This window comes from Salvia hispanica, chromosome 2, assembly GCF_023119035.1.
Source record: "Salvia hispanica cultivar TCC Black 2014 chromosome 2, UniMelb_Shisp_WGS_1.0, whole genome shotgun sequence".
NCBI lineage: Eukaryota > Viridiplantae > Streptophyta > Magnoliopsida > Lamiales > Lamiaceae > Salvia > Salvia hispanica.
In genome coordinates, this window is record NC_062966.1 from 16,013,453 (window position 1) to 16,030,121 (window position 16,669).

General features: G+C 36.3%; 2 protein-coding genes across 2 annotated transcripts; both read left to right on the top strand.

Annotated features, from left to right (window-relative positions):
• Positions 1-9,830: 9,830 nt before the first annotated feature.
• LOC125205179 (xyloglucan endotransglucosylase protein 2-like) lies at positions 9,831-11,788 on the top strand. Its single transcript, XM_048104003.1, has 5 exons — positions 9,831-9,951; positions 10,038-10,231; positions 10,326-10,426; positions 10,559-10,752; positions 11,137-11,788. Exons 1-5 carry the CDS (start codon positions 9,884-9,886, stop codon positions 11,534-11,536), a joined length of 957 nt encoding a protein of 318 aa, XP_047959960.1. The 5' UTR covers positions 9,831-9,883; the 3' UTR covers positions 11,537-11,788.
• A 3,220-nt stretch (positions 11,789-15,008) lies between these two features.
• On the top strand, positions 15,009-16,658 carry LOC125205178 (UPF0481 protein At3g47200-like). Its single transcript, XM_048104002.1, has 2 exons — positions 15,009-15,659; positions 15,816-16,658. The coding sequence occupies exons 1-2, from the start codon at positions 15,045-15,047 to the stop codon at positions 16,530-16,532; spliced, it is 1,332 nt and encodes a 443-aa protein (XP_047959959.1). The 5' UTR covers positions 15,009-15,044; the 3' UTR covers positions 16,533-16,658.
• The last annotated feature ends 11 nt before the right edge of the window (positions 16,659-16,669 follow it).

The following is a 16,669-nucleotide window of genomic DNA, read 5'->3' on the forward strand; positions in this document are numbered from 1 at the left end:
GGGTCACATTCAGGGGTCTCAAAAGACTGAAAAAAAGGTGGGATAAGTGTGTTTTAGTTTTTCCTTTTGGTTGGAAAGGAAACCTTGGTTTGTTAGTTGGAGGGCAACATTTTACCAATTAAAATGCGTTTCATCGTAATAAAGCATGTGTTGTGCTCTTACAATGCAGCTTCATCCTATCATTCTTCTCCACTGTGTTGATATGGAAAATTCTAAATTCCTTTTTACATGTATATATGTAGTATACCACCTCTCACTTAAATATGATTTATTCATTCAAATAATACTAATAAAATTCAACACATGCATTGCATTTCAATGTTACTCCTATTTCTTTCTTTTGTAAAGGGAGGAGACAATGTACCAATTTAAATCATCCCATCCCCAATTCAAAAAGAAAGTGGGAGTATATACCTCTCAACACCATAACTTAAATCTAAATTAATCGCGCTTAATTATCTCGTTTAGACTTCTAATCAATGGTCTGAAATGCAAGACCAGCACTTTTTTTTTTTTGCAAGCTTTTGCTTTGGTGATGAATCTGATTAATATCAATGTTTGGGCTCGTGCGTATCTCCCTCCTAAGCATGTGAGAATATTCACAAGAAAATGTTTTATGTTGCAAGATCTCCTAAGCAAATGTTATGCTAGTCCAGTTATGTCATCGGAACATATCTGATGAGTATCAAACATCAAGAATCTGAATCCACATATTTTGAACTTTTATTAGTTGAACTTAAAAATATTGCAATTTAGTTTGTGTCAATATGTGTCTGTCTATGTGCGCGCGCACATTTAGCAAATTGAGTAGATTATTTTAAAATTTTAAAGTGATTATTTTAAAATTTTAATTTGTCCATACAGAATCGCAATCGCCTACAATTCACTTTGATTCTTTATTATAAAAAAGTACTACACTCCCCCCTCCCCCAAAATTTGTCACTTATTTCCTTTTTCGACCGTCCCTAAAAATTTATCACCTTTCATTTTTATCATTTTTGGTAATGGACCTCATATTCTACTAACTCATTCTCACTCACATTTTATTATAAAACAAATATATAAAAGTAGGACTCACATGCCACTAATTTTTTCAACTCACTTTCTATTATATTTCTTAAAACTCGTGTCGGGTCAAATGGTGACAACTTATGGGGGACGGAGGGAGTATTTGGTTTATTTTTTCTTTCTCAAACCTACAAATGATCTTCGTAAATGATAATATTTCGTTTTAGATGTAAATATAGGCACTATAAAAGTTTGGATGCTTAATTAATCTTTCTAAATATAGAGTATTAAAAATAGAATAGTATTGAAGGCACATTAATAAAAGCGTAATCAAGTTCCTAAAAGCATAGTAGAGTACAAATTAGTATTGCAGATTGTAGCAATACTTTTTTTGTGCATGGAAGCTAATTTAAACCATAAATTGCATTGACACGATTATCGTAGGAATGTAGGTTATAATTAAATTTGATAATAATTATTGTGAGGGTGGAACGATTACATTAGAAAGATAAGTAAAGAAGAAGGCGTTATAAAACAGCTTGAATCTACTGTTGGTGTCACATGGGGAAACTATATTTTCTAATTTTAGAATATGTGGGAGAGATACCCCAAGTTACAGTTACAATCTAGCAGATTATATTGCTTAAATAAGGCAACAACAGCATTTTGTTTTTTCTTCCAAGATCAATAAATTATTTTCTATTTACCATCGATATTGTGATGGGCTGAACTCTGAAGGGTCGAACCTTTGACCCGTGGAAGAATGAAAGCACCAATTGTTAAGAGATGATTTCTCTTAACAAGATTCCGGCCTGTCAGAGGCGATCGTTGGAGGGATAAAAGGTAGACGAGGTAGTCGCGGGAGCTTTGCCCGTCGATCAAACCTAGATCAATACCGAATTGAAATAAGTAAAAATAAGATAAAGGTAATTGTATTTCTTGATTGAATAATGATCATAACAATAGCCTTATTATAATGAGCAAGACAAAAGATCCTAAGAGATATATAAAAAAAATATGGGAAAGATATTCTAAATCAATAACTAACTAAATAATAGGATTATGAAATATTCGTAAAGATATTCTCGTATCATATATCATTGATAAAATAGGATGGCACATGTGTTGTGTCTAGCAAAAGAGAGTACACTATTAAACTAATTTAATTGAATAGACACTTCTTCATGTCACTTCTATCGCATTTTATGTATGAATGGTATAACCATGTAACGGTCTGGTATATTTCTACATAGTTCCAAAAAAAGATCAAAACTTTGGAAGTTGAATTGAAGATTTTTGACAATACTAACAAGTAAAAGGTTTTAAAAATGATTGGGAGGATGGACGTTTTTCTATCTCAAGCAAGTAGCCAGGCAAAACCTTAAAATCTTCACATGTATGGTTTGAGGGATCCCTACCAATGTTTTCTTAATCTGTCAAGGATTTTAATTAGTAGTTCATTAGTTTAAAATTAAATGAGACTATTAAATGGCTTAGTTTAGTTACAAGTAGATTCAGAAATTGATAGGAAAAGAACTACTAGTAGTACAAAACTAAATCAATGCCATTGACTTCAAAGTTGAATTCATATTAGAATCAAGCGAAGAAGAATTAGTTGATGTATGGAAAACATTGATTGAAGTGGATACGAAATTAACAAAGACAGACATTTTATTTATAAATCTCTCTCAATATCTAAACTTCCAACTTTCTAGAGAAACCCTAGATGCTATTAATTTGCTTACACAATAATCCTATTTAATTCATGGGATAGCCTTAAACTGTATATGGATAAGTCGGCAGCAGTTTTATAGACTTGGATGATATTGAAATTTTTTTAACTTTTTGGTAGGCAAAATTCTAAATCAACTCTAGCTCCTTGATACCATTTATTAATATTAATGCTTGACCCCGAGGGACTACTTTTCAAGATTCGGTTTATTTTCATAATGATCCATTGACTCTTGCTAAATCATTATTTTGATACGTTACATATTAATTTATTTGACAAGCATGCAGTGCCAATATTATTTTTAGACAAACTCCACTTAATTAGGCTGGAGTAGTGTGCTTAACACATCGAATTATTAAGAATTTAAGATTCTAATCCCTTGATTTATTTCCCAAATGCATAAATAGATTACTCTTGTTAAATCAACATATCGACCATATCAATAAAGAGATACACATGTAATACTGCAAATATGGTTTTTGACATGATTAATTAAATTTTTTACCCATAAAACTTTTGTAGCTGAATTTATTCCTTTTTGTTTACTCGAAATTAAAGAGAAAATAACAAATAAAGCTTTAATATTTAGATAATTTGTACGATTAATGATGCCATATGACAATTCCTGTGATATTAGAACTAAAATAAATACTCCATCCGTCCACCAAAAATAATCCCATAGATGAACGACACGAGCTTTAATGAGACATTGGTAAAGTAAGAAATACAAATAAAAAAATGGTTAAAGTATGAGGAAACAGGAGAAAAATGTGCATGATTAAAGTATGAGAGGGAAATAAAATGTTTGAGAATCCTTTCCATTTTTTGATGAGACTAATTTTTTTGGACGAGAGGAGTATATATGAAATAAAAAATATAATAAACATATACTGAACGTGAATTATGCTCAATGACGGATCCAGGTCGGGGCTCATCTGGCGGTCACATGACCGTGTGGTAGTACGTTTCACTTTGCCCATTTTCTTTCTTTTTACATGCAAAAATATAATTTCGACCATCTAAATTAACTTTTTATTATACTAAAAAAATGGCAATTTCGTCCATCCGTTCATAAAATACTTACTTGACATCACACTCCTCTGTCTTTTGATATGAAGTATGAATATGATTTTTAAACCAAAGTGAATCGATTAGGGTGGTGGGTTTAATTACACATGAAAAGTGAAGTGATATGTGCTGGTGAGGGGTTGGGTTGTGATTAATTAATGATAATAATAATGGAGGCGGCATTAATGAAAGACAGCTCAATAAACATCAAATAATGGGATTCGCCAGAAACTTTGAAGATTTGAGTTATGAGCACACAAAGAAGCACATGATATTTGGTTTTGAAATAGAGGTTTGCATGAGCATTTAATAAATCACCCCACATGACTCTTACCCAAACAACATCCCTTGTGTGTTATCATTCTTATAATCTACTTGGATATTTGTTGCATGTGTGCATGCATATGAACTTTCAATGTCAATTCTATACAATCAAATAAAATTTGTCCCTTCATCTATCATATTTCATCATGTTATACTTCTCATTTTACCCTTATCATCCTCAGTGCAAGTATTTGATTTCCATGCAATCATTAATTAAGGATCATCATGTTATACTTCTCATTTTACCCTTATCATCCTAAGTGCAATATACTGAAGTATTTGATTTTCATGCAATCATTAATTAAGGAAAAATAAAGAAAGGTATTCGCTTTACTAATACAGACCAAACAGGAGAACTCAGCCCAAAAGACTAGTCTAGCCTGTTAGGTGAGATAACTCATTTAGTCTATATACCCTACACCAGTTGTTCTCACAACCGATGTGGGAATTGAGTCCGTAACATTTACCGATATATGATTTATGCTAGTATGAAAAACTTATTTGATGGAAGTTATTTATATTTATGTTATTGTTTTCATTTTGGGTCTTTTAATAAAACGTGTTTGGATAATTCTAGCTCAGTTACATTCTAAACTGATCTAGAAAATTACAATTTACACATTCACACACATATATTGATAACTTTTTTAATAACAAAATATTAGTAAAGATGGTAGTCAGGTAGTTCACTGCTTGACATCAATTCGTCGATAGAGTATTATAGTTAAAATATACTCCAGATTTACTTGAATGAACCATCCATCGGTAATCAATGACCGTTGACAAATAACTGGCAAAGTGGTCGGAATTAATGTTAGTGGATTATGAAGCTCACTTTATAAGGGCGTAAAGATTTTCAAAAATAGAAAGTTTGAAAGTTGCTATTTTTCAGAAACAGACTAAAAACAAAGAGTTGTTATTTTTAATAAACGGAGGGAGTAGTGCAGTTTTCAACCCAGCTTGGAGATGTAGTCACCAACCCAGCTGAGGTTGACGCGTTCAATGTATACACCCAAAAGGCCATAGCATATATGGGCTGCGGGACCACTCTCCCCTTGCCCAGATCAGTTTTTTAATTTTAATTTTCTATCAAAAACTCCTAAATTTTTAATTCAAATCATACTCTTATAAATATAGTTATAGGGTCCGTAAACAATTATTTGAGCTGTCGATGTTATATTTTTCACTACAATAATACCAATACATCAATATCATCTATTATTGGTGTTGAAATAGGTCAACCGGCTGAATGAAGAAATTGTCATATACTACTGCCATTCTACTTCGTTATTTAAGGGAGATTTGCAATTCTATCACATCTTAATTATAATTAGAGAAACCATTAAGTTAAAAAAAACTAGGGAGAGATATAGGAGAGGGGAAAGACTGGAGAGAGTCACGTGAGATCATGTGAGAAAAATTGGTATGGCCTTATCTTTTACTAAAACTCAGTGTATTCAACTTTATCTTCCTCACTCCCTATGATACATGTCCCATCTTTTACTATTCTCTCGTACTAATAAAAACTACTTGTACTAGTATTTTTCTGCAATCTCGTTTTAAACATTATTTTTCTACTACTACAATTGGATTTATCAACAGCCATTTTCGTACACACTGGATTTTTAATTCAATCTTACAAGAATTCTATTGTATTTATGATATAGTTAAACGTCGTAATCAAATAAATTATACTCTTTGGGTCACCAAAAAGTGCAACATTGGAAATAAAAACGAGTATTAATAAAATGCTAGGTACATATTTTGTTAGTGTAGAAAATGTCACCTAAGTAAGGCAAAAAGATAGGTCATGTGTAGTATTTTTATAAAGAAGTATTATAAGAGTGAATTTTATTAAAAAATATTATGTAGCATATTTATTTGCGAACGTCTAATTGGATGTTAATAATTTTATTAAAAAAATAATCGTAATTGATCATTAATTACTTCTAGTTGATTGAGTACATAAGTTTGTCCATGAATCATGAATATTGTACTGTAGTACTAGTTCAGAGAGGAGAAATCTCACAATTGGTTTTATAGGGTGACCAATAAATTTGGATAAGTTTCAAGAAATGAAAAATACTCTCACACTTAATTTTTATTTTAGTAATCAATCACATATTTTATTATAAAATTAATGCTTCTTTCAAGTAATATACTCCTTCCGTCCCGGAGTATTAGACTTACTTCTTTTGGGCACATGATTTAAGGAATTGATATTTAAATAGTTAAAGTGGAGAGAGTAAAGTATGAGAGATGGAAAAAGTAGGGGAGAGAAGAGAGAAAAAAGTAGATGGAGAATAAAATAAGATAGATGCTTTTTGCTAAAAAAGGAAATGAGTCTAATATGTTGGGACATCCCAAAAGGAAAAGTTGGTCAAATACCTTGGGAAGGAGGGAGTATTTTTTTTGGATTGTCTCACTTAACATTTTCAAAAGTAGAAATATCACTCTATCACTCTATCAGCTTTTTCTTTTTATATTATCTTCATCTAATTCACAAGATACCATTACTTAAATCTTATGTCAAAATAAAAATGCTCCACTTAAAATGGAACGAAGTGAATAAAAGTATGTATGATTCACATTTCATTAAATTTTTCAATTTACTTTCTAAGAGTATCACATTTGGTAAAATTCGCATGTGATGTTTAACTGCAGGTCAAAATGTGATATTTAAGGGTGAGCCAAAGATATATCTGTCATAGAAAACATTACTCATTTAAACCAACTAATCTGTCAGTCTGTCACTGTATTGAGCATAGATATGCAGCCCTCACCGGTGACACCTTGATCACAATTTAATACTCCAATTAATATTTCATTTCATAACTCATATACTCAAATTAATGCAAAATAAAAAAAATGATATCCGGATGGTGAACAAGTGGAAGTTTTGAAGAGAGAGCGGTACAGTAATAATTACGAGCAATAAATTAATTATAGTACTAGTATAAACCAACCCGGCCCGGCTGATTGCTTAATATAGCAAAAATAAGTTAGATTCGGGCCACCGTCGAATTTGACGGGTTGCGATTGGTCCCTCGAACCCGACAAACAGAGCATGGAATTAGGTGGTGCCGACTGCCGGTGCGGGCCCGGCCCGCTTTCCCATGCCTTTTTTTTCACCATACTGATTAACTGCTCCTGCCAAAAAGATAGAATTGGATAATTTGATTTTAAAGGATTTCTCCTTTTCAATAAGGACAAGGACAAGGAGGGTAATCCAATGAACCCAATCCAGTACAATTTTCTTTATAAAATAGACCTAATAAAATTATTATACTTCATACTTTTAAGAGTGAACTACACAAATGGTCCCTGGACTATGGGTTTATCTCGCCCATAGTCCCTGGACTTTAAAAATATCGCCAGTAGTCCCTGGACTAAGGGTTTATCTCGAAATTGGTCCTTTTGGCTTTTTTTGGTACGAAAATACCCTTTGATATTATTTTGGGGGATTTGGGCAATTTGGTCTTTTTACACTTTTAACATTTTAAATCTGATATTATTTTAGTTATATACTAACTTTGATATTATTTCAAAATTATCATTCTTCTTCCATTTTGTTATCCTTCACTGAATTTGTTTTTTTAATTTCAATATTAGATTTAATTTTACAAAATTTTAAATTTTATTTTTTAAATATCAATAAATTTTTTTAATTATAAAAATTATTAAATAGCAAAAATTAATAGTTATAATCAATATTTGATAGTGTATAGTACTATGTAATCAATAAGGTATGACAACGCCTTAGTTTTAATCAATATTTAAATAGCTTTAATCATAAATAGATTATATAACACAATTTATTCTGAAATAAATATGCATCTAATGTAAGACTAATATAATTTTTGTTTATTAATTTGAAAACAATCAAAATTTACTAGAAAATTTTAACAAAAATACTCCTATATAAAAATTTTAAGTAGGATCAAATTTTTAGTCAACTTCATAATATTTAATCACAAGCAATTATAACAACCGAACGGAGGCTAAATAGAATAACTCTTATTTTTCCATCATGATTAATATTATTTTTCTGTACTTCTTCAATTCAATTGAATATTATATTAAATAACAAAAATTAATAGTTTTAATCAATATTTATAGTGTCCATGAATTAATAGTTTTCATTAAAAAATTTATTGATATTTAAAAATCTAAATATTAAATTTAATTTTATAAAATTAAATCTAATATTGAAATAAAAAAAAATTCAGTGAAGGATAACAAAATGAAAGAAGAATGATAATTTTGAAATAATATCAAAGTTAGTACATAACTAAAATAATATCAGATTTAAAATGTTAAAAGTGTAAAAAGACCAAATTGTCCAAACCCCCCAAAATAATATCAAAGGGTATTTTCGTACCAAAAAAGCCAAAAGGACCAATTTCGAGATAAACCCTTAGTCCAGGGACTACTGGCGATATTTTTAAAGTCCAGGGACTATGGGCGAGATAAACCCATAGTCCAGGGACCATTTGTGTAGTTCACTCTTACTTTTAATTATCTGTGAGTAAATGAAAGGCATTGTGATGTTAAAATGGTCTATGGATGCCTGCAAAGTGCAAACACGCCTGATAGCTGATATATATAGTTTTTAATTCCTTCACTAGGACATGTGTCTAGCTATCATTAGTTCAATAGAACAAATAAATTAGATTAAAGCCTAAATACTACTCCTACAACACAGAAATATACATACAATTAGTCAATTACCACTCACAATTCACAATTCAAAAGGATATGCGTCTAGCTACATAGTCACGTACCTATCCTAAGTTATTCATTTATTGTACTGACAATAAATGTGATATTCTATAGATAAGAATTTAGAGTCGAGATGTGTCGATATTATTGAAAATAGGTCCAACAAGGCTCAACATTTTCGTGCCTCTTACTACTATTTTGTTACGATAAAAAGCTTCTTTAATTATTTATCTACATGCATAGGAAGTACTCCCGTACATGAAAACTTCTCTATACTAACATTGTCAAATTTATAAATGCTACTCCCTCCGTTCGGCATTTTTCTATTTTGGAAAATTTCAAGTTAATTGAATCATTTCTATTTTTGGCAAAAAGTAAATATCATTCTTACTTTATTCACCATCCACTTAAGACATAAATCTTAATCTCTGTGCCAAAAGAAAAGACGTCTCAACTCTCAATTAACAAGGAATGGAATGAGCAGTATAATCATAGTTTAGTTACTATTTTGCTCGTTTGTTTGAAGTTGAAGAGAAGAAAAGTTGATGTATTCAACTCAAATTTTATGTACTAACTTGTAGCTTAATGCTAGTAATAATTTATGAGGTATAGCACACAATATCTACTACAAACATAGTCAAAGAAATTATATCTGGATACTCTTCCAAAAGGACCAAAACTTATCCATATGCATATACACGCATGATTGTAATATTTACTAAAAGAAGTGATCCCTCAGTATTCACCATGTGGTGTAGTATAGCCATGTGACCTCTCTAAAAGTAAAAATTCAAATATTATAACTCTCCTTTTCCACTATTAGATGTTGCGATGCTGCCTAATAAAATCCCTCTAGCATGATGAGTGTGTGTGTGAGAAAGAGAAAGATTAAAATCTTATGTCCACAGGTAAACATGTTTTATAAAATTAAAACACTTTAGCCCACATATAGTTACCCAATTTCCTATTATATGTTGCACATTCTATTTTTAAAAAAAAAGGAAATACCAGTTGATTGATTAGTAGGCAATGGCCGTAGCCCTATATAAGGAGGCCTCCACTCTCTTCTTCCCAACACCATCTCATTCTATCCAAAGGTAAGCCAATCCTTGAACCTCGTTCCACTATTGTTTTGTTTTCCTTGGTACTCCTAATAGTACTAATAATAAGACACATTCTGCAGAAACATGGGTGATCAGTCCCTTTGGAGTCTGTCATTAGGGCTGCTGATGCTCTTCGGCGGAGCACTAGCGGCTGCACCTAGAAAAGCGGTGGATGTTCCCTTCGGCAGAAACTACGTCCCAACTTGGGCTTTTGACCACATCAAATACCTCAATGGTGGCTCTGAGATCCAGCTCGTTCTTGACAGAAACACTGGTATGTACTAGTATGCCTCTCTCTCTCTCTGTGTGTGTGTCAAAAAGAGAGAGAAAGAGACTAATAGTAATATTGTTTTGTTTGTTTGGCTTAGGCACTGGATTCCAATCTAAGGGCTCATACCTATTTGGGCATTTTAGTATGCATTTGAAGCTGGTTGGTGGGGATTCCGCTGGAACCGTTACTGCTTTCTATGTAAGTAAAGTTTCCCTTTTTACCATTTTTTTTCATTCTTCAACCTTCCATTGGATTGGAACCACATTGCAATCAATAAATATAAATGATACCCTTTTTTTTTGGAAATTAAAACAAATTATTGGATTGCAGCTATCTTCCCAAAACTCAGAGCATGATGAAATAGACTTTGAATTCCTGGGAAACAGAAGTGGGCAGCCCTACATATTGCAAACAAATGTGTACACTGGTGGCAAAGGAGACAAAGAGCAAAGAATTTATCTTTGGTTTGATCCAACCACATCATTCCACACCTACTCTGTTTTGTGGAATCTCTACCAGATTGTGTAAGTTCTGTTAAGCTTCTATGCATCAATCCATTTTCTACTATTTATTCAATGAACGAGTTAGATTTTCTTGGATAAGAAAACATGGTGACCAATCTTGAAATCTCCAAATTGCAAGACTCAAATATGTTGGGTACTTGATAATGGATATATAGCTGTCGAATGTGGTCATAAAATCAACATAATTTGACTTAAAGTCGGTTGGCACGTGAAATTAAGGGGACCAACATTATGAAATCTATTTAATTTCACATTTATAGATAGATAGCTCTCCATCCATGTGTCTGGTTGGATACAATTTACTATACTATTTATTCAGGACCATGTGTGAATCCATTTGAAAAATTCATCTTAAACATAGCAATGCATATGATTGTTGTGCAGATTCTTCGTGGATGATGTCCCGATCAGGGTGTTCAAGAACAGCAAGGATCTCGGGGTGAAGTTCCCGTTCAACCAGCCGATGAAGCTGTACTCTAGCCTGTGGAACGCGGACGACTGGGCCACTAGGGGAGGCTTGGAGAAGACTGACTGGTCCAAGGCCCCCTTCGTGGCCGCGTACCGAGGCTTCCACATTGACGGCTGCGAGGCCTCGGTGCAGGCCAAGTTCTGCGACACGCAGGGGAAGCGCTGGTGGGACCAGAAGGAGTTCCAGGACCTGGACGCCTACCAGTGGCGCCGCCTGCAGTGGGTCCGGAGCAAGTACACCATCTATAACTACTGCACCGACCGGACCCGCAACCAGACCCCGCCACCGGAGTGCAAGAGAGACAGGGACATATGATCCAATGCAATGCAATGCAATATATACTATATTTATATGAGTATGTTGTATATTTATATATGTTGGGGGAAGAGAGACAGAGGAAGCCTCAGCTCAACATCACATGATATCTCACTTTTGTGGCTGCTGATTTATTTCTATATACTCTCTATTTCTGATTTGTTTATGTATGAATATGGAGCAAGCATTGTCTTGATGTTGATTTTAGATTGTGAGCCCCATCATTATATGAAATTCCAAAATGTTGCTTGATTTCTTTCATGTGTCCTGACAAAAGTTTTTCTTATTTAATTTTGAGTGCTACACTTTTCACCTCAAATTAACAGTCGGTGCCGGGACCAGCTCGATGCCAGCAATTCACTGTCTTATGGTTAACAGAAGGTTATATTTTATTGATACTTTTAAAATAAAGAGGATTAAAATATGATATGTGTTGATTATCGGGCACTATTTATAGAAAGAAAGCACAAGTAAAGTCGCAATTGGTGACTGACGAGCCAACCCATGCAGCGGCAGGGCTACTGTGGTACAGCATGCAATATGCAATCAATATGCAACCACTTGCAATCAACCTACCATGAACTCGATTGGATACTAAAAAAGACAAATTGTTTGTTTGCCCTTATTATGTAAAATATGCACCTTTCCTACGTTATATGGACGGAGTACATATTTTGGACATAATAATTTTATTCTTGTTAAATAAAGTAACTAAAGTATTAAGAATAAATTTTTTACTGCTTTTCTTGCTATGTTGGGACCTATTTCCCAACCCGTCGAAATTTGACTTAACATAAATATGTTGTGGAACTTTTTATCAAACCTGGATTATGGTCGAGATACCTGGAAGAGACAACACACAAGTGAGATGGGGGGGGGTGGGGGGGTGGTTTGATAAATTTACTTCTTTAGTACTACTAATTTTTTGTTATCAATTTTGTCAAAATTGTCCAAAATTATTTTTAGTCAATACTAAGCTGAAATTAGATATAAAAAAAGAACAAAACTTGCTGCAAATGATTGTTTGTTTTTTTTATCAATTTTGTCAAAATTGTCCAAAATTATTTTTAGTCGATACTAAGCTGAAATTAGATATAAAAAAAAGAACAAAACTTGCTGCAAATGATTGTTTTGAAAAAAATTGTTAAAAAAAGAAATACTAAAGTTTATAAAAGAAAATGTCTGACATAAATGCAAGTCGTGCGGATTGGGTTGTTATCGGGTCGGGTCAACCTGATAACGACCCAACCCAATAAGGCCTAACATGAACACGACCTGTTAAAGACACTGTAAATCCGAACACGAACCCGACCTGCTACCCTCAAACCTGAACATGACCCGAACCCGACACGAATCCGTTAATGACACGATAGATATGGGTTGACACGACACGATAACGACCCGAATCCGATAATACACCATTAAAACCTAATCTTACATGATTAAACCTAATATTACACGATTAAACCTATTTTTTAAATTTGGTTTACATGATACAAAGCGAAATGCATAACAACAACGAGTCTACTCCAGCGACGAGTAGGACTCAAACTCCCATTGTACCCGCGGGAGCTGGATGGGGGCCGATGGGCGGGTACTACAACATGTACCATTGGCAGCAGATGATGCCCGGGATGGCGGCCGGGGGTACTATGGCATCCGGGGGGATGCAGATGATGCCGCAGGGCGGCAGGTAGGGGGTACCGGGGATGCAACCCGGTATGCAGATGATGCCTGGGTGGGGTGCCGGGATGCAGATGATGCCGGGGTGGCAGGCGGGGGTGTAGCCCATGATGCAGGGAACACCGGGGGGGACAATGTCTATCGTCCCAGTCTTGATTTTTTTACTGCTTCTTCGCACACATCGACCCCATCGGAGACACAGTTCACTGGGGTAGAGATTTTCTCCTTAGGGGAGCTGAGGATAGATCTCGAGGAGGCGGACACTCCCGTCCCCGGGGGAGTAGGGCGGGGCCAGGGCGAATCGAAGAAGAAGAGGAAGGGCAAGAGGGTGGTCGGCGAGTCGTCGCAGCCGGCTGATGACGGCAGCCCGACACGGAGGAAGTGGACGGATGATGAGAACGTCGCGCTGTCCAAGGCTTGGGTGTCTGTTTGCGATGATCCCCTCGTTTTGAACAATCAGAGGATCGTCAACATATGGGCTAAAATTGCAGTATCCTACAAGAGAAATTGCTCGCATGGGAAGACATACAGCGTGGAGGAGTGTCGAAAGGGGTGGGAGCGAATCAGGGCTGCAGTCTCCCGATTTGCGGGCTTGTACACCAACGCCCTCCGCATGAAGACCAGTGGCCAAACTGACGAGGACTGCAGGAGGATAACGGAGAAAGCCTTCCCCGTGACGGGGCTGTATAAGGAATTCACCTACTGGAACTGCTATCTGGTGCCGATGGATTCCGAGAAGTTCCGGGCGGGTGTCGATGCTGGCTGGCCGAAGAAGCAGCGGCTGAACTATGGCGGTGATTACAGCGGCAACAGCAGCGGTTCCCACGACCTCCCCGAGGATGTTCAGGAGTTCCCGTCCCCTCCATCGTTTACTCGCCACACTCGTCCGGTTGGTCAAAGGCGGGCGCAACGGGCAGCGAGGGGAGTCGCCCAGGGTCCCAGGAGGTCCAGTCGGCATCCCCCTGCTGGCAAGTCGCCAACCGAGCTCGCCTTCTTCGCGCGTCAACAAACGCGTAAACAGATGCACAAGATTTTAGCTGAATGGAGGGAGGCAACTGACCCGTGGAGAAGAGGTTTCTTCACTCAATGCTCGAGAGTATGCGAGTCGATTTGGATGCTGCCGCGGCACAGTTGGGGGGATCAGACGCCGGCTCAGATGCCGCAGATTTGGGGGTCCCGGGGGCTCGTGTGTGGAAGCCCGTTTTTTTTTAATTATGTAATTTTTTTATGTAATGTACTTTTTTTAAAAAAAAATTAATGAAGTTTCCCGTATATGTGTCGTAAATTTAATTCCGTATTTTGTGTTTAATTTCGTAAATTTTTAGTTTTTTTTTTAATTTTGTTTGATATGGCTAGCCTATTGCTTGTCCAGTTACTTGTCCTGATGATGTGGTAGGAGGAATTTTAGTGCTAATGATGTGGCAGGAGGAGTTTGTAGCTAGCCTATGGCTGATCTATTACAATTGTGGATGCTCTAACACATACACGTAAACATGGATTTAACTTTTAAGTTAGATTAATAGGATATATTCGTTTTAAAATGTGTAGTATTATTTTTTAATTTGTATACTGATTTATTAACTATAAGAAAATAAGTTTATTAAACCGTGCAACTCGTGTGAAGCACACTAGATTATCTCTAAATGAGGGAAGCTAGAATGCGCAAGAGAATTGTTTAATCCTCGGATTTACGTAAGGAATGTGGAATCGGGCATGCAAAAGTGAAAAATTGCTGCAAATGTAAGCAAATGTTGAGATAAATAGAGGCACAAGTGAAGTGATGAGTAAATGGTCTCTCTATATTCCATTACCATAGGCATAGAGAATGGAAGAAAATCAATGGATGAAGATCGTCAACGAAGAGTTGGGAAGACTGCCCTACACTTCAGAAGAGTCGGCACATTGGAGCAAACAATCCATCTACAGAATCCCGGCCTCCGTCACCGCCATCAACCCCACAGCTTACACCCCATATCTCGTCTCAATCGGCCCCTATCACCATGGCTCTGACAACACCAAGCCTATGGAAAAGCACAAGCATCGCGCCTTCCTCCACTTCCTCGAGCGATCTAAGATGCCGATCCACGCTTTCTGGGATGCCTTGGCGCCAGTCGCCCAGGATCTCAAAGAGGCATATGATGAGTTGAGTCCGGAATGGCAAGACGACACACACAAGTTCCTACAGCTCATGATCATCGACGGTTGCTTCATCTTGGAAATACTCCGCTCCAGCACCACATTGACTAACGCCCCACCCCCGCCTTCCGAAGCCCAGCCGTCCATCGTTAGAGATTACGCGCCTAATGATCCCATATTCAGCCGCCACGGCAAGCTCTACTTTGTCCCTCATTTGAGGCGAGATATGATGATGCTCGAGAACCAGCTGCCCCTTCTGGTCCTCCAAAAGCTGCTCGCCGTTCAGACAGGCCAGCCTTTCGAGGTAAAAAACATAACACAAAATCCACACTCTGGATATAGAAGAAAGTGATTGCAATATTATTAGATAAAGACTAGTATATGAAATGAAAAAAACAGAATGACTAGTATTATTTTTACTACTCCATATCACATTAATCTCCATATGATATGTGTGCAGGAGTATGATCTGACGAAACTCATCCTGGGATTCTTTGGGAATTTCATTCCCACCAGGAACATGACCGAGTTCAACCACTGCAATCACATGCTAGAAATATTCAGGAAGAGATTTCTACTCGAGGAGCACAAGGTCAGGGGCCCCAGCAGCAGGCACATCCACGGTGTCGACATAATTCACCCCGTCAAGAATCTTGTCGCGGGCGGGATCAAAATCAAGAGGAACAAAACAAGCAGCATCAAGGATATATTCTTCGACAGTGTGTACCGCGTGCTGAAACTACCTCAGATCTCGTTGGATGAATCCTCAGAGTCGGTGTACCTCAACCAGATGGCCTTTGAGCGTTTCCACGTGGGAGCAGGCAATGAAGTGACTTCCTTCGTATTTTTCATGAACAACATGATCGGCAGCTCGAGCGACGTCACCATTCTGCAGAATTACGGCATCATTGAGAATTTTATCGGCAGCGAAGACGATGTGGCAAAGCTGTTCCAGTCATTGACCAAGGGCATCACGCCCGATCCGGAGAACAGCCTCGACGAGGTTCATAGGCAGATCGGTGAATACTGCAGTAAGCCATGGTCTCAGTTGAGAACTGAAATCATTAACACCTACTTCACCGATCCCTGGGCTATTACAGCCGCCGCCATCTTGCTCTTCGTCCTCACCATTCTTCAGACTATTTTCTCTGTCTTAGCTTACACCAATCCTCGCTAGTGATTCATCATGTCACCTGCTCGTTTACAATATACTTATGTTTACTTGTTTTATTTTATCTTGATTTGATTATTCAATGAACATAATCGAGTCGAGCATTATTATAATATAAAATAGTACTATAATGCAAATACATA